Here is a 20,454-nt window from a genome sequence, read left to right as displayed (position 1 = left end):
ATGCTCAAGGCTTGTGAAACCGAATCCTCATGATTGAGTTGATGTACATCAACACGGCTTTCAGCACACAAACCTTTTGATCAGTAGAACAAAGGCTTGTTGCCGCCAATAAAAAACTTCAAATTCTGGCCTGAAGCAACAAATTCCTCATCACGTACACAAAAAAAACGCAATCATCCTCTCGGACTTCATTCCGACATCAACTTTGTTTACACAAATTTTGTGATAATTATTAATATCATTTCTTGTGGGAACGATCATAATACGAAGTTTTATTCTAGTAGTAGTGGAGTATTTACTTTGTCTCAAACACAAATGTCCATCGGAGAAAGTGATATATACGAAGTAGAATATATTATCGCGAAAAAGTACTCCGGAGGAAGGCCAACGTACTTGGTGAAATGGAAAGGTTATGACGACAGTAAAAATACATGGGAACCATTCGAAAATGTGACATTGGATGGTCAAACAACTATTATTGATGAATTTGAGGATAGAAGAAAGGAAATTCAATCGAGGCTGAAATCAATTAGGCGTGAAAAGGAAGAACAAATACGTAAGTTTTTTAAGGTGGTTTTCAAATAATTAATTTTTATGCAATTTTTAGAATCAAGAGCAAAGTTGGCAGCTACAAACTCTTCGGAACCGATTAAAATCAATAAGAGACAAATTTTAGATGACGATGCTGACAAGGATAAAGAGAATACAGAAAATTTGAAAAACTCTGCATTGGAAGCCTCATCATCAAGCAATAATAGTACTAACGTTACTAATAACACTTCGGAAGAGACAAGCTCAACAAAAAAGAGAAAATTAATTTTGGACGATGATGAGGATGACAAATCAAGTGCAGAAACAAAACCATCACAAATGACAGCAAAATATATTTCAAGTATTGACACCAATCCTCTTTCTAAGGCAAGAAAAAAGAATCCCGAGGAGTGCAGTACAGGCGCCAGCCAGCCTCCTTTCCGAATTCAGAAAAAGAAAATTTTACCTCCATCATCTTCATCTGTTAGTGTCAAGCCTTCCCTTATTTCAGGATCTAGTTCGCAAATTTTACCTCCAGTGCTATCGTCCTCACTCGTTTCACAATCTTCTTCATCATCCATTCCTCCTACACAGCCCTTGAGTCATTTGCCTCTGCCACCAACTAATCCTCCATCGACAGATAACGCTCGTACTGTAAATAGAACATTGTCACATTCTCCTCCTTCAGATCCAAGATTAAGGTTTTTTCCAAAGCTTGCCACTGAAGCGTGCGTTGGAACAAATCTTGCTCCCTCAACAACAAGTACATCCATGCCACCACCCCAAGTAACCAACCACAACGGTACTCAGGACACAATACCAAATAATCAGAATCCACCACCTTCTGCTTCAAGCTCTGCCACCCAAACCATTCAACCTGTTGTGGGAGGTATTGCCGCTTTCTTAAGCCAGCACAAGGATGACAGTACTTTCTCAAAAAGCAAGAGAAGAAAAGCACCCGCACAATTGCAGATCTACCCAGAGTTCAAAGAACGTGACATTGCTCTTAAAATCGCCTCCACGTCAGGTCCTGTTTCTCCAACGGACTTGTCACGACGAGCAACCACTGATTATGGTGCAGTGGGTTCCTCTCGCTCTAGCTCCTTAGTTTCTCCTAATACTCCACCTGTGCCTTATAATCCTCAAAACTCTAAACAACCAACAACAACGTTAGGTCCTGTCTCTCCAACTGATCCAAGAGGTCAATCTGTCCAAAGAATGCCAAGCAGCAGAAATATTACTGGACCAATTTCTCCCACTGATCCCATGAGAGCCGAATTCCCCTCACCACCAACAAATTCCCCTCCAGTTCTTTCTCGTGACACAAGAAAACTTGCTAGCTATCCACCAACTTCTTCCAACACGCCAGTCACACAACCAGTTGATATCAGCAAAGAAAGGCCATCTGATTCGGTTGAGAAACCTAGTGACATCAGTAAATCCAATACAGAAAGACCACCGATTCGGAACGGCCCAATTTCTCCAAGTTCCATTGTCCCAAACTCAACAACACCCTTTAAACCTCCTACTTCCAGACCAATGATCGCTGGGCCAATTTCTCCAAGTGATCCAAATAGGTCTACTGTCATTGCCAAATCAAATTCAGATAAAACACCCTCCACGACAACACCTCAATCGTCACCTCAAACACCATCTGTGCCATTTAACAGACCTCCATCTTCATACAGAAGCGGGCCAATATCTCCAAGTGACACAAGAAGACAAGAAGATCGCTTCCAGAGAAAAGAGCAAGGCTATCATGAGAGAAGCTATGAACAAAAATCTGGTTACTACTCAAGCAGCAATTATTATTCAGGAAGTAGCAAAGAGTACTACTCATCAAGTAGTAGCAGACCATATTACGAAAAATCCTCTGACAGATATCATAGCCCATCTTTGTCTTATGAAAAGCGACAAAGCCATTCATATATCGATACTACCAAGAGTTACAAACCAAGTCTGATAGACACCTCCCATAATAATGAACGAAGTCAAAGCTCTAGTGCTCCTCCAACTCTCACAAATTCTCCATCCAGTTCTGCGAGTAGCCTTGATTCACTACGATCTAACGAAACAGAGGGTCCATTGCACGTAGTCGAGTCAGATATTGAATTGACTGACGGCGTTAACTTGAAAATTAGTAATTTACATATTCAAGCATTTGTTAAGGGAACAAGAGATCCAAAGTTCACGCCCAATATTAATGTTGATGGTACAGCAAAATGGGACTTTGAAAATCATGGAAGAAACGCCATCAGATGCTTCATAACCAGCCAAGAACCTAATGATCTTCCCTCACTTGACAAGCAAGCATCTGATTTGAAAAAGAATAAGAACGCGTTTCGTGCCAAGTGGGATCTTGATGGAAGACGATACAAAGTGTTCATTTATCCTTCTTGTCGAGAGGTCAGAAGTGCATTCTCAATGAATCCACCTGACTTTCCACTTATTGGAGAACCTCATTTTGTTGCGTTACTTCAGAGCAAGACTTCCAAGTAGGTCCCTCCTCGGAGAAGCACCGTTCTATCCATCCAGAGTTTGGCAGGTTCTAATACAAATGAATTTGATTTTACAAGTTTATGTGAATTTCAAGACGTCGTATTTCCTTAAAAAGAAATTCAACAATTTAAAGTTATGCCTTCATTTATGCTTCTCACAGCTGTGATTGGACAACAGCAACAACAACACTTGAAACAAGATTCGTGAACACTAAAGAAAATAAATCTCACAACCTCTCAAGATTCACACATTTTCTTCCCTTTCCTGAACAACAACATTTTTTGCGATCAACACCATCACATCATCATCAGTAGTAACAGTAGTAGTAGTAGTATTAGTACGGAAATGGTAGAAACCAAAAGATTTGACTCTAATGCCTTGTCTCGAAGCAGAGAACACGAACAACCCATCGTCATTGATAATTCACCCAATCTCGACAACCGCACGGTTCAAGTTCTAAAATCTTTACACAATGAATTGTGTTCACTCCAACAAAAAACAACTTCCAGTGGAATGTCTCCTCCCTTGGCGACCAACATCACTTCAAGACAACACAAAATTCTCTCTCAATCGAAAAAGATGAAGGATGCATGTAACGACATTTTGAATTTGTTATTCAAAGGAAATATCCCAAAAGAGAGCACAACCACTACATCCTCAAATGCCAACATTTTGGAAAACATGGAAGATCACATTCGAGAATTGTTGCATCTCGATTTGGATCAGTTAAAAGACACCATTGAGTTGGTCAATCAAGGAGAGTACAATCGAAGTCGGCTTGGAGAATTGAGAGTCAATGAACTCAAAGACGTCATGGGTGAGATATTTCTGAAATGAAAAGACATGAATAACCACAACAACTCTAATAAATGGTATTTTGTTTTGTGATACCATTCATATTAAAGAACATCTGAGCAAGCAACAGTAGCACTATCATTCATCTCAGAGTATCATGTTCAAAATTGAACTTCCAAGTTGAATTTAAATCACAAGTTCACCTCTTTCAAAGCATTAATTCAACTTTTGCGAACGAAAACACCACCACAAAAATTACAATTCCAAAAAAAATGTCTCAATCCAGAACTTTCAATTTTCAAGCCGTCCATGTCAACAAGAATCAAAAGGATGAGCTCTCACAATCTTCTGAAAAGAGACCGAGAAGATCCAATAAGAATTCACCCAGTTCTTCCGAATATGAATCTACAATGAGTGCACAAGTCCCACCTTCCAAATCTACTTCTCAATCAGAACCACAAACATCACAATTTAAATCTCAACATGTGGCATTCAATTCTAATGATAATAATAATAATCAAACTAAAACTTTAGGTACATCCACTAGTAGTGGTAGTTGCAGCACCAGCAGAACTCGTGTTGTAAAATTACAACGTAGAAATGGTCAAGTCGTTCAAGATTGTGAGGTCTATATCGGAAGAGCCATGACCATGGGTGGATGGAATTTACCTCATTCGAAATGGGGCAATCCATACCCTGTTTCAACATGTAATGGCAGTGCAGAAGTGGCATGTCAAAAATATAGAGATTACATTCTGAGAAGGGATGATCTATTGCAAGATTTGGAAGAATTGGATGGTAAAGTATTGGGATGTTGGTGTAAGTCTGACCCTACGAAGGCATGCCATGGAGACACGTTAGTAGAATTGTTAGAAATGAAGAAGAGAGGCGAATTGGAGGAGTATGTCCGTAATTATCGGAAACAATATCCTGAGCCATTGTATCCACGTTCAAAGAGGTGAGAGTTGTTGGCCTCAACTTTACAATGAATTCGATTTCAAAACTCCTTTCCGGAAAATAAATTCATCTCTAGATCATCGCACAAAAAATGTCCAAAACATCTTCTTCGTTGTTAATCCCCAGCAGCACAACGATGATCACTCAGGCTGGTCGTCTTTTGTCCATGAAATCCATTCAAAAGAACAAGCTTTTCTTGTCATCATGTCAACAACAACAACAACAATTCCATACACATCGTCATCATGATCTTTCTCAAGGAATTGACTATTCATTCATTCGTGGTAACTTTGATCAAGAGTTGATCAATGAAACATTATTCGAGAGATTTGAAAAGAGAGTCTTTGAAATGGGTGATTCCCATGCTCTGTTACAAGTGTGTGGAAATGAACATAATAATTATAGGGATCAACGATTGAGCTGGAGAGAGGTTTATGATCAATCATTGCATTTGGCAAATTCATTGCATCGTTTAGGATACAAGTAAGTCATGTGTTAATTCTGTTTATTGGTAATTTTGATGAGTGTTTTTGATCCTATGTTTGTTGTGGTCATGATGATCATGATGATCTTTCAAATTCTTGTGGAATCTCTTGAATGATGTTTTTTTAAAAATTTTTTTTTAAACATTCATTTGTAAATTTCATCATCTTGTGTGTTTTGAAACCTATCTCAATATACACACAAATGCTATTTCTGCATTTATAGAAAGAACGATCGTATCGGAATTTGGATGCCAAACTCTCATGAATGGGTTATTGTATTGATGGCAGCTGCAAAACTTGGTCTCATTGTTGTCAATGTCAATCCAGCTTACAGAAAACACGAATTGCAACATGCTCTCAATCTTGTCCAATGTAAAGGTCTCATCATTGTTCCAGAATTTAAGGGAACCAATTATGTTCAAATGCTCTATGACTTATGCCCTGGATTGGAAAAACAATCTTCACATGGAAGTGCTTCTTTTTTGAATTTGGATTCCTCCAATGCTGTTCCAACAGTGGAGAGTGAAGCATTGCCTCACTTGAGACACATTTTTTATTGCTCTCCACTCAGAGAGGGTGATTTGACAAGTGAAAAGCATTACAATGGAATGATTAATTTTGTGGATTTATTGAATGTGACACTGCCAAGAAATTTTTCTCAACAAAGTTGGACCAAAGTGAAACATCATTGTCATGATACTTTGAATATTCAATTTACGTCGGGAACTACAGGTAGGTTGTGTATGGAGAAATGAATTCTTTCATTCCAATATGGGTATTTGTGCAATGCACATTCTTTTTCACTTGAAATTATTGAATACATTTGAATTCTCCATGTTCGAAATAGGTCTTCCAAAAGCTGCTGCTCTCACTCATCACAACATTATTAATAATTCCTATTTCGTTGGTCAAGGAATGAATTTACAAACAGGTCAAGACAAACTCGCTCTCTGTGTACCATTTTATCACTGTTTTGGTTCTAATTTAGGATTTTTAGCATTCATGTTGCATGGGTGTGGAATTGTATTGCCAAGTTTTGGATTTGACGCTGAAGCAGCTTTGAAAGCCGTTCACAATCACAAATGTACTGCATTACGTAAGTATTAATCAGTATTTCCAATTCTGCAATAATATATTTACAATCATCGTCGATCCCTTTTAACATACACACATTTATAATATTATTATATTCTATTATTATTATTAATATTTTTACAATCATCGTCGATCACTTTAATATATCACACCAATCATGTAAAACTAAATCGAATATCTCTCTATCCACACGCACACATCACCCCTCGCCCATTTTCTACCACAGATGGAGTTCCAACCATGTTCATTGCAGAATTGGAACATCCCAATTTCAAACAATATGATCTCTCCTCTCTAAGAACAGGCATTGTGGCTGGCTCTCTCTGTCCAATGCCTCTCATGAAACGTTGCATTCATGAAATGCATCTTTCTCAAATCACCAATTGTTATGGAATGACTGAAACAAGTCCAGTTTCCTTCCAAACGCATATTGATGATAGTTTGGAGGTTCGTACGACCTCTGTGGGTCGAATCCATCCACATGTGGAGGCTCGAGTGGTGGATCCAGAAACTGGTAAAATTGTACCATTTGGAACTCAAGGTGAATTGCATGTGAGAGGATATTTGGTGATGAAATATTATTGGGATCAACCAGATGCGACTAAGAAGGTGATTGATAAGGATGGATGGATGAAAACAGGTGGGTAGTGGTATTGGTTGTGCCTCATTGAGTCATATTTGAATTTTCTTTATTTATTGGAATTTCCATATATTCTGATCGAAATGAATGCTAATTGTATATATTTTTTTATGAAATACATGTATTTTAAAAATAGGTGACATTGCTGTATTTAGAAAGGATGAAAAAGGACCTTATTGCAGTATTGAAGGAAGAATTAAGGACATCATCATTCGAGGAGGTGAAAACATTGTTCCAAGAGAAATTGAAAACTTCCTCTATTTACATCCAGCCATTAAGGATGTAGCCATTGTGGGTGTTCCAGATGCCAAATATGGTGAACAAATTTGTGCTTGTATCATTCTCAAGAGAGGTCAATCACTCACACAGGAGGAATTGAATGCTTATTGTCATAATCAAATTGCTCACTACAAGATTCCAAAATATGTTCTCTTTATGGATGAATTTCCACTCACTGTTACTGGAAAGATTCAAAAGTTTGTATTGAGAGATTGGGCTTCTGAAAAATTGGGTTTGAAGAAGGAGTAGTTGTTGTTGTTTGTTTGTTTGTATTGGAATGAGGTAATTTAACCAGGATCGATTGGACGTTTTTTTGAACTTTCAGTCAATTCCAAAATTCAATCGATCTATTTAAATTACCTCCATGTATTATTTTCTAGATTAAAAATTTGTACCTGTTATCGTAACAGGCTGACTGTATGGTTTCAATGAACTCGCGGCTGATTGCTGACCCACACCACAGGCGCACTGAAACAGTCAGTAAAGCCAATACGAATAAATATTGACTCCCGAATGAGTAGCCCTCCTAGCTCAGTCGGTAGAGCGTTGGACTTTTAATCCAACGGTCGTGGGTTCGAGCCCCACGGAGGGCGAAAAAATTTTTTATTTCGGGCGTTCGGTGTGGAAATACTGAGAGGAAAATCAATGAATGAGGTATTGAAAGTTGAAATGTCATTAGATCAACTGTGGGTCAACTTGATGTCGTAAAGGTATCACTTTCCGAAGTTTTGACCCATTCTTCTTCAATGTGAAAGTTGTCATTCTGATGCTAGATGGAGATGTCTAAATACAGACGATCGTTTGCTCTGTTGCTTTGTTTGAACTCGCTTCCATTTCGAACAACAAAAAATTGCCCATCTCTCGAGACAAGTCTTTCTCATTGTTCGAGGACTAAACACCCAAAATGAACCCCAATCATCAGCACCACGTCGACCATTCGCCGTCATCTCCCTCTGTACAATACTCTCCACCATCCACTCTCCCAAGTGGTGGTGTTAATCTTGTCGGATCATCTGGATTGCCCATGATGATGAACCAAAGCGTTCAATACACTCCACAAGTACAGGTTTCTCCCTTCGTGGCATTCTCACCCGCACAACAACCAACAAATTTCCATGAAGAAGAACATCATCACGATGATTCCATGCTTGAACTCAAAGACTACGATCAGAATGTGCCTTCAAATTTCGCAGTGGTTTCCCGAGGACTTCAACAGACTGGAAATCAGATCAACTCCAAGGAACACAACGCCACAGCACCATTAACAAGCATGTCCCAACCATCGCCGCACTATTATCCTCCACAATCATCACCGCTACCATCACAACAACAACAACACGATGACACAACCTATTCAACCAATAATCAACCTCAGATCATGATGATGCCTCGCCCAACCTCTAACAATTACATTATGAATCCTGGTGGACATGTCATGACCACTGCCGCTCATCTCCAACATTCGTACATCAATCCAGAAATGATGATGACTTCAAAATATTCGACATGGACACGTGTAGTTTTGGTATTTGCCATCCTTTTGACACTTTATGGAGTGGTTCAATTAACCTCTTTCTTCTTTACAATTTATGCCGTCGCTCAAGGTATTTCTCAATTTAAATTTTCAGTGTCATCTCTCGTCATGCAAGCCATCATCACTGTGATTGTTCTTGTGTCAGGCTCCATTGGTATTTATTCCACTCTCACGAAGAATGTCAAACATAGAAAATATTCCACCATTGCTCATCTCATTTCATTGGCGTAAGTTTTGTCTGGTAACACATTGTTTAATATGACTCTTTTTCATGTATCAAAATCGATTGATCATGTATTTTGATGTTTCTCTTCGCATTATTTTATATATATATATATATCAATATTAATTTTTGAATATTTACAACCTTATTTTGTGTGCATTTTAATGTTCACAACCTTGCTTGGTGTCAACCTTAATCTTATGATACTTGTATCAATGTTTAATCACCTTGCTTGATGTCAATCTTAATGTTGTATATGCATCTTTATGAAATGTTATCAACCCTGCAACACTACAGCTTGCTCATTCTAGTGATGGTTATTGAAACCATCATTGCTCATGTTGAGCTAAAACTTGATTTTGAATTTCCTGGAAAGGATTCAACCACTGTGTTGGCAATTACAATTTTCTCTGCTGTCTTGTCCTTGGTTTGTGTGATGGCCTGCTGTGGCTCTTGTCTAGGATGTCAAGCCTATCGACTTACCATTATCAAGAATATGGCTTCATACTCTGAACAGAGTACTAGTCGTGGTGAGGGTTCTCTCAATACTTCTCAAGAAGGCTTTGTAAGAATGAATGACGAAGAACCTTAAATAATTTTGTGGTGCAATTCTTCCATGATGTTTTAATGACTACTCACAACCAATAATGAACAACTTTGTAAATAGCTTGTATTTACTTTATTGACCTGATGTAATGTTCCCACAACTATTATTTTGTTCAACATTAAATTATTTATATTGTCATCACAATTCTGCCAGAACAACTGATGGCTTGATTCAGAATTGTACCAACAACAAAAAATGCCCAAGTCAACATCCTTGATCGAAAAGTGGACCAAGATGCTCAAGAGAAGAGTGGACAGGTGGTGGGGATTGGATCCTGAATTTAAACACTACCTTCCCGAACATCAGAAGGAATACCGTACACCATCACCTTCGTAAGTGTTTCTTTTGGGCAATGAGTTTGGAGAGATGATGATTATATATTTTAATCTTTGAAATTTGTGGGGTTTAATCATCGCACACATTTCCCCGTGATGATGATAATGTCGTTCGAATGACTATCATTATGAAATTTTGTTTTTGAACCATGAATCATCGTACATGATTCGTATGATGAAATGGAATGGTACTTAACAACCACATACTGCCAACAATTTAATATTTAAACAACATCTCAACGGAATGACAAATTTGGATTATTATTATTATTTTCCTTTCAACAAAACAACACTCTCTTAATTTTCTTCTTCAACAGATCTCAAGAGGATGTTGCCATTCCTCGTCAAGCGTTCATCAAGAACTTCCATATTAAATACTATCAACAAGATTTCCGTAGAGGAGCCGGATGGAATCCAGAACATATCGATACTATTGTTTACAGACAAGAGGTGATAGAGAATGCTCAAAAGGGAAAGCTCAAGTTGATGCCAGGCCAACCTGTTGGACCTTTTTACGGAATGGATATGGACAAGAAGGCTGCTTATGTCATTGACGAAAGAGAAAATAAGCAAGTCTATACCTATAATGTAGATCGTTATGTTTTCAAACCAGAAAGTGCCACATCGCTTGAACAAATTGCAGCTGAAAATGAAGCTCAAAAGCTGTACGCCAACGCCCAAAAAGTTGATTTTCTTGGAAAGAAGTAATTGCATTCATGTCATGGCACAACATCAAAACATCATGGTGTTATTTCAAGAACTTTTTATGGTCTGGAAATTATCATTCTATTGGTCAAATTTAACATTGCAATAAAACTAGAATAAATTATTTAAATTGAAAATATTCATCCTTAATATCATTTGCGTGGATCCAAACTCTTAAATTTTACTTCTTCTTATCGACTTGCATGTTTCTAGTTGCTTTTGGTAGGGTCACTGTCATTCCTTCCAACTCCTTAGAGACAATGACTTGACAACCCAATCTTGAATTGTGAGCCAATCCATATGCCAAATCAAGCATATCCTCTTCTTCCTCTTCTGGCTCTCCACATTTGTTGAAATATTCGTCTTGAATGTATACATGACAAGTAGAGCAAGCAAGAGAGGCCTCACAAGCACCCTCTAAATCGATATCATTGGCATGAGCGACAGCCAATAAATGCTCTCCTATTGGGGCCTTTACTGTTTTTTTGATATTGTTCTTTGGGTCAACAAATGTAATATTGACAGTCCTATTAAATTTAGAGAAAATTGATTGGGCGCATGGAGTTGCCGAACATTTAAATTATTATTATATGTTCGGAAATTAAAATCATTCAAAAATATTATTTTCACAAGTGTTGTCCATACAATTATTTCATCAAATATTTTGTACAATAATGTGTACTAAAAGTTACCATACATACTCTGCGTTCGGATTTTTGTATCCAACACTCATACATTTCGAGTTTGACGACGAAAATTCTCGTATGGTGTTGCTTGTAGAATGACTCATTGCCACAACATTAAAATTCCTATGAGCTCTCCACATTTCATCCGTAACTATGACAACCTTTCTAGAAACAATACCACGACTCATCAACGGTTGGATGATGGAACGAGGCAAGATTGTGTTGAACATTTTTTTTGTCGAATGCATGGACCTTTTGCACTTGCGCGCTTGGATATCACTAGAAAGACCTTGTACAAGCGCAATACGAACACTTGGACTTCCGCAACTTATTTCAAAGAGAGAAAAAAGCAGCAGTTGGTTCATGTGTGATCGAGTGTAGCAATCCATCATCACTCTCATTGAGTTTTGTAACAGCCTCCAACCTCAAACTTAACATCTTTGAGAAATGTTTGAGCCAATTAAAAAATGCCTACCATTGAAGAAGTCGTTGAAGAGAGCACAGAAGTAACTACCACCACAACAAAAACCAACAATAGTCCTCCGGGTCAAACTCAGCGAGTGGAAACACCAGAACAACATGTGGACGAAGAAGATGATGATGATGATGATGATGAAGATTATGAAGATGTAGAAGATGAAGAAAATGAAGAAATGGAAGATGATGATGAAGAAGATCAAAATGATGAAGAGGAGCAAGATGAGGAGGATGATAAAGTGTTCAAGGAAGGGAATCAAAATAATATGATGAATAGTATCATCAAAGAGTTTAATCCTGTGGGAGAAACAATTCAAGCATTAGTCATGTCGAAAGAGGATTTCACTCCGTACATGAAAGAAAAACTCAAAAGCCTCAACTTACCACTCTATCACAGACAATTACCACCTCTTAAAGAGGTGGAGCGAACATTTTACTGTGTTGGCGAGGAAATGTGTGGCTTGGTAAGAAATGCAGGTATCGAGTTGACTCCAAGTAATGATGGTTTTGCTCCTCATATGAAGTTTTCCAGAATGATGGCCGACAATCTGACTTCGCATGGAGTTGTCGTTCGTTTACTTGAATTGTTCAATATTCCAATGAACTCTCTGTGGTTATATCGAATTACCGAAAAAAATTCAAAGATTACCATTGAAAGAGTTAAGGATTCATTTGCCTTTCCAGTGTTTGTGGTTGTCAACACTGTGAAGGGAAAAAGAGAGTTTGATGAATTCTCTAAAGAGGCCATGACTCACTCTAGTGACCAAGGATATTTCGATTTGGCTCTTGCTGATAGAATTATCAAAGAGAATGAAAATAACTCCTCTGCTATTAATTGGCGAGAAAAGAGTAAGGAAATTTTCAAGCTCTATTTACCATCAAGTGGCAGTGAAACACCTTCAGCGGATGAAAATGAAAAGTGGCATCAATATTTTGCCTCTCGAACTAGTGCTCAAAAACAACATAACTCATTCATTGAAAAAGAATATCCTGAAGAAGGAGATTATGTTTGTAGAAATATGATGAGAGCATTGAAAAATGTACTTCGTGGAGACAACTTGACACAAAGTGTTGCAAGAGATTTTTGTGCTCAAACTGTCATCAAGTCCAAAGATGCAGGCTATATGGACTTTGAAGCATTACAAGATTTAAGAATGGAAGGGAGAATTTACTCGACTCATTCCTATCAGTGTCTAGATGTTCGCTATTCTTATTATCACAAAACAAGATATTATTCTCATGATTACTTTGCCAAGCTTGAATACAGAATTCTTCCTCTAGCAGTAGACAACAATGAAAAAGACAAGAAAAAAAAGGATGATGAAATTCCTTGGTCGATTTTCTTTGAAAATTACTTGGACGAGCCAGATAGAATTCCACAAGAAGATTGGATTATTATTGAGAAGAGAAAATTCCTGTTTACGTTGAAACATTTACGTAGTGTTCGAAATGCTATTCTTTCTAATGATCCTGACTCTCCCTATTCAAAAATTTCTGATATTCAATTATTGAAGACCATATATCATGCAAGCGGTGCAACTAATGGAGAAGACTCACTTTTAGAAGGTGACTGGGTGGGTTACAGAATGAGACAACTCGCCGGATGTCCCTCTGAGAAAGATTACGAGTACGAGGAAATTGATTTTGACAAAGTCATTGAGGATCATCTCAAAGAAATCAGAGAACGTCGTCGCAACAAAAAATATGAAGAAGAAGAAGGAGATGATGACGACGATGATGATGAATATTATGACGATGATGAGGGTGACGAAGACGATGACGATTTCCATGACAACCCTCAAGCAAACATTGACATGTTTATGAGAAGTTTAGCTGGTCAAAGAGGCACAGGTCAGAGAGGACAACAAGTACCACCAGGATGCGCCCAACAATAACATACAACTAGCCTTACAAGAGTTTTTACTTGGCATGTTGTGTGAAACTGTAGATGACATGATACTTTAATACAAATATGCGTTTTTGGATATCTGTGGCTTGGATACTGTTTCTAATCTTGAATGTTTCCAAAAGATTCGCGATGTTTCAAGAAACTTGAATCGTGGACATGTGCGAGTATAGAAGAATCACCAACAGTATCCAGTCTCCTCGTCGTTATTTCCAAAAACAAAGATGCATCATGATGCTTTTAGGCCGTGGTTAAACCATTACGTATTTGGATTACGAACAGAATTTATCAAAAACTGCCTTACTTTCACAAAGAGATATTTGTTCGTTCTTAGAATAGGGTTTTCTGCTTTTGGCCGCTTGTTTTGTGCAACCTGTAAATACTCTGCCGGTGTAATATCAAAGAATTACTACCATGCAACATAAGAAGGTGTCATCTCAGTACAAAGTACTGCAAACTGTTGTATTTCACAGTTTTGTCCATGAATCAACCATATGGAAACTGAAATCTTTCTCAACCACGCTACAACCATCACTTTCCATGAAAATAATTTGTCCAAGTGGATATCCTTTCACCAAATATCATCTTTTTGACCGAGAATGATGCAAAATACAACTTGAAGTGTCGCCCTTGCACCCTTTGGCGACCTCACAATAGTCGAATCCTTGGCCCACAAATTCCACTGTAAACGCCACAACCAACCTGCTGCTTGTGGTCAATGATGGTATCGTCATCCCAAATCCTCGCAATTCACGATTTCCATATGACCGATCGACATTGACACAACGGCCCAGAAGTGGCAAACTGTGGACGAAATCTCCAACCGTTGACTTGAAGCGCCCAACACGAATTTCAACGAGAGAGACAAACTCGAACAAGCATGACAAATCAGCAGTTCTCACCCTTTCAAATTATTCCAAAGTGGACACATCAAACAAAAAACAACAACAACAACAGCTCACTTCTCGAGAAGGTGTTTGTGATATCAACAACAAGAAGAACTTCTTCCTTCTGAATTGGATCTCTTGAACGTAACGAAAACACACTCTCTCTTCCGAAGAGAACTGATTCATAACACGAGGCCTATCATCCTCAACACACTCTACAACACTGCTTTCACTAATTCTCTCTCTTCACAACTTGTTCTCAGTTTACAACACCCAAATATAACAACAAAAGGAACCATTCTCATAACCAAATTCTATTCCTTCATCTCCCATCAATTCCTCTTTTCATATTTTCTTCTCGTTCTTGTCTTGATCCCTTCCTGAAAACTCTTTTTGGGTCTTATTGAGATTTCTTGAGTGATACTCACATCATTCACCGTTCGTCAGAATACAATCACACACTTTCGATTCCCTTTTGAGCAATAGGTGACTGTCATAGAGATCAAGAAAACACACACCTCTTTGAATTTATAATCTTAGAGAAAACAAATCCTCAACGTTATTGCAACACGACCAACAACAACAACAACCACGACGACGACATCTCTCGTGTGATCCTTGATTTTGAAAGATCTTTTTCATACCTCTACGGCCAAAATGTCTTCCTTGAATACAATGACAAATCATCACCATCCAACCACGACGACGACGACCACTTCCTACATTGTACTGCAAGAAGCCAGTCTCGACCATTTGGGTCTCCTCTCCATCGTCGATCCCAACCTAATGATCCTTGATGGCTCCAACATTCCTTCATCATCTCTCAATCTAGAAGACCACAATCAGGGTGGTGGAGTGGATATCGATAGTATGCACTCTCTCATGTTGGATCACCATAATGATCATCATCACATCAACACCCAACCACCACCTCAACTGTATTCAACTGAATGGATCCCATCTGAGACTCAGTCACATCCATCACATTATCCTCTCCAAAATTGTATGATAACGAGCCGTCTCTGTGATCCAGCTGCCACCATGAGCAATTCATGGCAACAAGTTTCAAACGAGTCGGTAACCACACAGCCATTCTCTGATGCTGCACTGCCAGAATTGTCGTCATCGTCATCAACAACACCACCACAACAATCGTTGTCATCCACTTCCTATCCACACTCTGTCCAGCAACAACAACAACAACAGTTTGGTTTGGAGAACTATTCTCATCCAACAACAACAAGAAGAAATTGCAACAACAACAACATGTCGTTCCTTCCTCTCAACAACCAACATCATCACCTACAACAATCTACTCAATTCCCACAACAACCATTCCTTAACATTGCAGATGTGCAGCAACAATCACACACGAATCCCTATCTCCTTTTGCAAAGACAGGAAGTACCACAAAATGTCATCAATCAAAACGTTGAATTGGATGATTTTCACTTCCTTTCCACAGATGACACTAATCAGATCAACCACAACAATAACATCAACTCTTTACTCCTCGAATGTTGTGTCCCTTCAAATCAACAAGTTTCAGATGACAATGATTTGTTGACTATTTTGGGATATTTGGAAGGAAATGATCAAAATGGTGCTTTTCATACCCCCACCATGAATAATACTGTAAATAACATTCTCTTCTCATTAGAACAACAGAACAACAACATCATGAACAACAACAACTTGAATCAAATTCCACACTCTGCTCTCCACCATCGAGATCACAAAACTACTCCTTCATTGATCATGTCATCTTCTCACACTTCTACTAAAAGTAATAATAGTAGTTGTGAATCCAAGAGTGTCATTTCATCACACAGTGTGGGTAGCAATGATGTTCGAGAAGAGGTCATGAAATCATCATCATCACTGCTACTCTCCCAATCATCATTGATGAACAACAAATCTGAGTTGTTACAACAAGGAATAACAACAACAAACGCCAGCACTTCAACCACCACTACTTCAACCAGCACTACATACAACACCATTAAGGATGGACCTAAAATGCATATCCTCAATGATGATGATACAACGATGCGAACCACTGAGAGTGCTCGATCGAAACGATCAGCCATGATGATTCGTTGGTTTCATTCCTTAATTCATACCTCCTTAAAGGAAGAAGAGGAGATGAATGCAAAAGAAAGTGATACAATTCTTGAAATGACTTGTGATCCTAATGGTTTTACTGAAAACAATGGAACTTGTCGTCCAAGAGGATCCAAATTCTCTGTATTCGTCAATGATTGCATCAACATTCACATGACTCGTATTATGAAGAGAATTCACTTGTTGAAGCAACAACAACAACAAGGTCTCACCATTCTTGCAGGTAATCCTCATCATTCTTCTTCCTCCTCGCCATCACTATGGATGGAATCGTTTGAATCGAAACCACTCCATGAAATCTTTATGGAGGAGTGTCGTGTCGAGTTGTGTTCCTATCTCGATGAGGATGATTCCTCAGAGGCCATCATGGTCGAAGGTTTTGAAACACTCTCCTCCGTATTGGGAGGAATGTCTTTCCAACAACAACAAGATTTGGAATTCCCTTCATCGGTGGTCTTGCAATTACTCATCAAACGAGACAATAACAATAAGAGAACTGCTGCTGCTGCTGCTTCCAGAAAGAACAGCAATGCAAGCTGTAATCACTCCTCTCACAACTCTTCCTCCTCTTCACTCACCACCGATTCACAGAAGGGAAGAAAACGAAAAAAGACGGATGGTGGTGCCTCTAAGAAGGTTTGCTTTGTGCGAATGGTACTCGTTTCTCAGGAGGAGGAGGAGGAAGAAGAAGAGGAGGTTGATGAGACAGAGTTGTCGTTCAACAGTAATGCTGGTGGTGCTGGTGGTGCTGAGGGATCATCCCCTCGCGGCTCGTCTGTGGTGGTCTTGGCACAAAGTGATAACTTTTGGGCTCGTTCCAAAACAAGACAAGAGATGGAGAGAAAGAAGAATCGTGCCTTGGCTCAGAAACGGAAAAAGTCTCTTATAGAGGAGGAGAATGCCTCTCAAACTCATCACAATGGTAACCATTCAGAGGCTTCCTCGTCTGAAGACTTGAACCTCATTGTTGAAGAGGACTCGAATCATGAACGGCATGAGAAGGATCATGAGACAAGTCAAAAGAAGAAGAGAAAGACGTCCAAGACAAAGATGACTACTTCAGAGAGTAATACTTCTCATGACCTCAAAAAGACCTCAACTTCGACGAGAACAACGAGTGCAAAGAGAAACAAGAAAACGACCTCTGCCAAAACATTGTCCACTCTCACCTCTGCCAACACGAATACTCCAAATTTTACCTATGATACAACCATGATGAAGGGAGGAATGAACTCGGCAAGCTATGGAATGGTGTTTGAGATGTAGAATTTGGGTTTCTCTCCTATCAATATTTATAATAAAAACTAGATGCCTTCTTGAAAATTTCTCTCCAAATAAGGTCAACTCAATACAGCTAAAAACCCGCCAAAAAAAATGATAACGGTTTCATCACCACCAAGAAACAACAATAATGCAAATGCACGAAGCACCCGAAGAAGATCTCATCAACAAAATGAAAAGTTGATGGAGAAGAAGAGCGAGGAAAAATACAAAGAAGCAAAATTAAAAATTGCCAAGAAATTGTTTAAGGAAGCAGCAGAAGATTTAACGGAAGCAATCAATTTTAAACCTCTTCCGAAATTTCATTTCTTGAGAGGAAATTGTTATAGACATACTCAAGACTATGATCGAGCCATATTGGATTATACAATTGCAATTGACACTCAAGAGGAGGCAGCTTTCTATCTAGCGAGAGGAAAATGTTTTAGAACTATCGGAAAAATCAACAAGTCAATCGCAGATTTTGACAGAGGAATTGATGTTCTCTCTAAAACACCACAAACCACAAATGCATTACCAAATACAGCTTTGAACAATTCTCGAATTCAATCATTGGACACCTCCACATTGCTTCCTGTGACAAATATGGGTGGAGAGAATCAGTCAGTGCTCTTTCAACTATATGTGGATAGAGGATTGAGCTACTATGAAAAAGGAGATAAGAAAATGGCAATTGAAAACTTTGGGAAGGCAATTAATTTGAATATCACCAAGCAGCAAAATTTGTTCAAAGCATATTTTCATCGAGGTAACACTTTGAGAGAGTGTGGAGAGCTGGAGGCTTCAATTGAGGATTTGACAAAAGCCGCTGATCTTGATCCTAAAAATGCTGCTGTGCACAACAACTTGGGCCTGAGTTTTTTTGAGAAGAGAAATTATCCTGGTGCAGAAAAACGATTTACGCTCGCCATTGAGAATGACCCCATGAAAGCAATGTAAGTATTCAACAGTTATCTTGACAAACAATGACAATGGCGTCATTTAGATATCACAACAACCGAGGATTAGCCTATTACAAGCTAAAGGTTTATGAAAAAGCCATCGAAGACTTCACATGTGCCTTAAATCTTGATCCTGAGGATGGAAATATCTATTTCAACAGAGGAAACACATTACTTGCAATGAAAAGGTATGAAGAGGCCTTGGCAGACTTCAATCTAGCAATTAATAAGGTTGACACTGATGAAAATTACTTCCACTGCAAAGGAATTGCATACCAAGAAATGAATGATATTCCTCAGGCAATCCAAATGTTCAAAAAAGCTTTGGAAATTAATGAGAAAAGCGTGCAAAGCTTGTATCATCTAGGATTAATGTATCATATTAACAATCAACTTTTCGAAGCTAAGAAACAATTCTCTAAGGCGCTTGAAATAGTTCATGATCATAGAATCTATGAAAGTCGAGGATTAGTATATATGGACCTATTGTATTACGAGTTGGCAATTCAAGACTTTTCAGCAGCTATTCGTATTGTGCCAGAGTCTCCTTCAAACTTTTTCCACAGAGGTAAATGCTTTCTCTGGCTGGAGCGCTATACTGAAGCCGTTAACGACTTTAATACGGCATTCAAACAAGGATGTGACGATCCTCAAGTGTACAATGCGAGAGCCATGGCATACAAGCATCTCAAAAAACATGACGAATCAATTGCTGATTTGACGTCTGCTATCAAGCTCGATGAGAGAAATGTTGAATATTATTTCAACAGATCTCAATGTTATTTTGATTTGAAAAATTATAGGCAAGCTTTGAAAGATTTAGATGCAAGTATTGAAATTGAAAAAAACGAACCTAAATTATTCTACTTGAGAGGTTTGACCTATTATGAAATGAAAAATTACAAAAGTGCAATTAAGGATTTTAAGGCAGCGTTGCGCCTGAAAAGTGGTCCACCATCATCAAGCTCTGTAAAAATTGGAGAGCCCACTTTTGCTCATGATTGCTATTATCACATGGGTCTCTGCTATTGCTTTTTAGAAAAGTACGAATATGCAGTGGAGGCATTCACAGAAGCCATCGAAATGATCTCTGCTAAGGAGAATACACATGTCAAGGACTCTTCATCTGCCCTAATGATCGACGATGCTACTCTTCATGCCTGTTATCATCATGAAAGAGCTAAGGCTTATCAAATTCTGGGAATGAATGAGCGAGCTCTGGAAGATTTCACAGCTGTGATACAGTTCCAACCTGATAATGCATTTGCCTACTTCAGAAGAGCTTTTGCTTGGAAAGCACTTGAGCGATTCGAAGAGGCAGCAGAAGACTTTGAAAAAGCTAAATCCCTACAACCCAACAATCCTAATCTCGTTGTCAACTATAAGAAAATATATGATATTGCATATGTGGAGTTATGTAAGCCTGGAGAAAATCAATACTAATAGCGTTTTAACCAAATGAACATG

The 20,454-nt window shown here is 38.5% G+C and overlaps 9 protein-coding genes across 9 annotated transcripts; 8 read left to right on the top strand and 1 right to left on the bottom strand.

Annotated features, from left to right (window-relative positions):
- Window positions 1-315: 315 nt before the first annotated feature.
- Window positions 316-3,867, top strand: FDP41_007768 (uncharacterized protein; the record flags this gene model as incomplete). The annotated part of the gene is made up of 3 exons (XM_044711548.1): window positions 316-556; window positions 608-3,026; window positions 3,342-3,867. 3 exons carry the CDS (start codon window positions 316-318, stop codon window positions 3,865-3,867), a joined length of 3,186 nt encoding a protein of 1,061 aa, XP_044568566.1.
- A 230-nt stretch (window positions 3,868-4,097) lies between these two features.
- FDP41_007767 (uncharacterized protein) lies at window positions 4,098-4,787 on the top strand (the record flags this gene model as incomplete). The annotated part of the gene is made up of 1 exon (XM_044711547.1): window positions 4,098-4,787. The coding sequence occupies one exon, from the start codon at window positions 4,098-4,100 to the stop codon at window positions 4,785-4,787; it is 690 nt and encodes a 229-aa protein (XP_044568565.1).
- An 86-nt stretch (window positions 4,788-4,873) lies between these two features.
- On the top strand, window positions 4,874-7,530 carry FDP41_007766 (uncharacterized protein; the record flags this gene model as incomplete). The annotated part of the gene is made up of 5 exons (XM_044711546.1): window positions 4,874-5,265; window positions 5,491-5,999; window positions 6,115-6,363; window positions 6,589-7,002; window positions 7,139-7,530. The coding sequence occupies 5 exons, from the start codon at window positions 4,874-4,876 to the stop codon at window positions 7,528-7,530; spliced, it is 1,956 nt and encodes a 651-aa protein (XP_044568564.1).
- Window positions 7,531-8,185: 655 nt separating this feature from the next.
- On the top strand, window positions 8,186-9,630 carry FDP41_007765 (uncharacterized protein; the record flags this gene model as incomplete). The annotated part of the gene is made up of 2 exons (XM_044711545.1): window positions 8,186-9,042; window positions 9,336-9,630. The coding sequence occupies 2 exons, from the start codon at window positions 8,186-8,188 to the stop codon at window positions 9,628-9,630; spliced, it is 1,152 nt and encodes a 383-aa protein (XP_044568563.1).
- Window positions 9,631-9,840: 210 nt separating this feature from the next.
- Window positions 9,841-10,688, top strand: FDP41_007764 (uncharacterized protein; the record flags this gene model as incomplete). The annotated part of the gene is made up of 2 exons (XM_044711544.1): window positions 9,841-9,977; window positions 10,298-10,688. 2 exons carry the CDS (start codon window positions 9,841-9,843, stop codon window positions 10,686-10,688), a joined length of 528 nt encoding a protein of 175 aa, XP_044568562.1.
- A 178-nt stretch (window positions 10,689-10,866) lies between these two features.
- Window positions 10,867-11,601, bottom strand: FDP41_007763 (uncharacterized protein; the record flags this gene model as incomplete). Its single annotated transcript, XM_044711543.1, has 2 exons — window positions 10,867-11,212; window positions 11,387-11,601. 2 exons carry the CDS (start codon window positions 11,599-11,601, stop codon window positions 10,867-10,869), a joined length of 561 nt encoding a protein of 186 aa, XP_044568561.1.
- Window positions 11,602-11,838: 237 nt separating this feature from the next.
- FDP41_007762 (uncharacterized protein) lies at window positions 11,839-13,743 on the top strand (the record flags this gene model as incomplete). The annotated part of the gene is made up of 1 exon (XM_044711542.1): window positions 11,839-13,743. The coding sequence occupies one exon, from the start codon at window positions 11,839-11,841 to the stop codon at window positions 13,741-13,743; it is 1,905 nt and encodes a 634-aa protein (XP_044568560.1).
- Window positions 13,744-15,316: 1,573 nt separating this feature from the next.
- Window positions 15,317-18,031, top strand: FDP41_007761 (uncharacterized protein; the record flags this gene model as incomplete). Its single annotated transcript, XM_044711541.1, has 1 exon — window positions 15,317-18,031. The coding sequence occupies one exon, from the start codon at window positions 15,317-15,319 to the stop codon at window positions 18,029-18,031; it is 2,715 nt and encodes a 904-aa protein (XP_044568559.1).
- Window positions 18,032-18,139: 108 nt separating this feature from the next.
- FDP41_007760 (uncharacterized protein) lies at window positions 18,140-20,430 on the top strand (the record flags this gene model as incomplete). Its single annotated transcript, XM_044711540.1, has 2 exons — window positions 18,140-18,981; window positions 19,032-20,430. The coding sequence occupies 2 exons, from the start codon at window positions 18,140-18,142 to the stop codon at window positions 20,428-20,430; spliced, it is 2,241 nt and encodes a 746-aa protein (XP_044568558.1).
- Window positions 20,431-20,454: the final 24 nt, after the last annotated feature.

This window comes from Naegleria fowleri (assembly GCF_008403515.1).
Source record: "Naegleria fowleri strain ATCC 30894 chromosome Unknown tig4, whole genome shotgun sequence".
NCBI lineage: Eukaryota > Heterolobosea > Eutetramitea > Acrasida > Naegleriidae > Naegleria > Naegleria fowleri.
The sequence above is the reverse complement of the archived record's forward strand: the minus strand, read 5'-3'. Positions and strand labels throughout refer to the sequence as shown.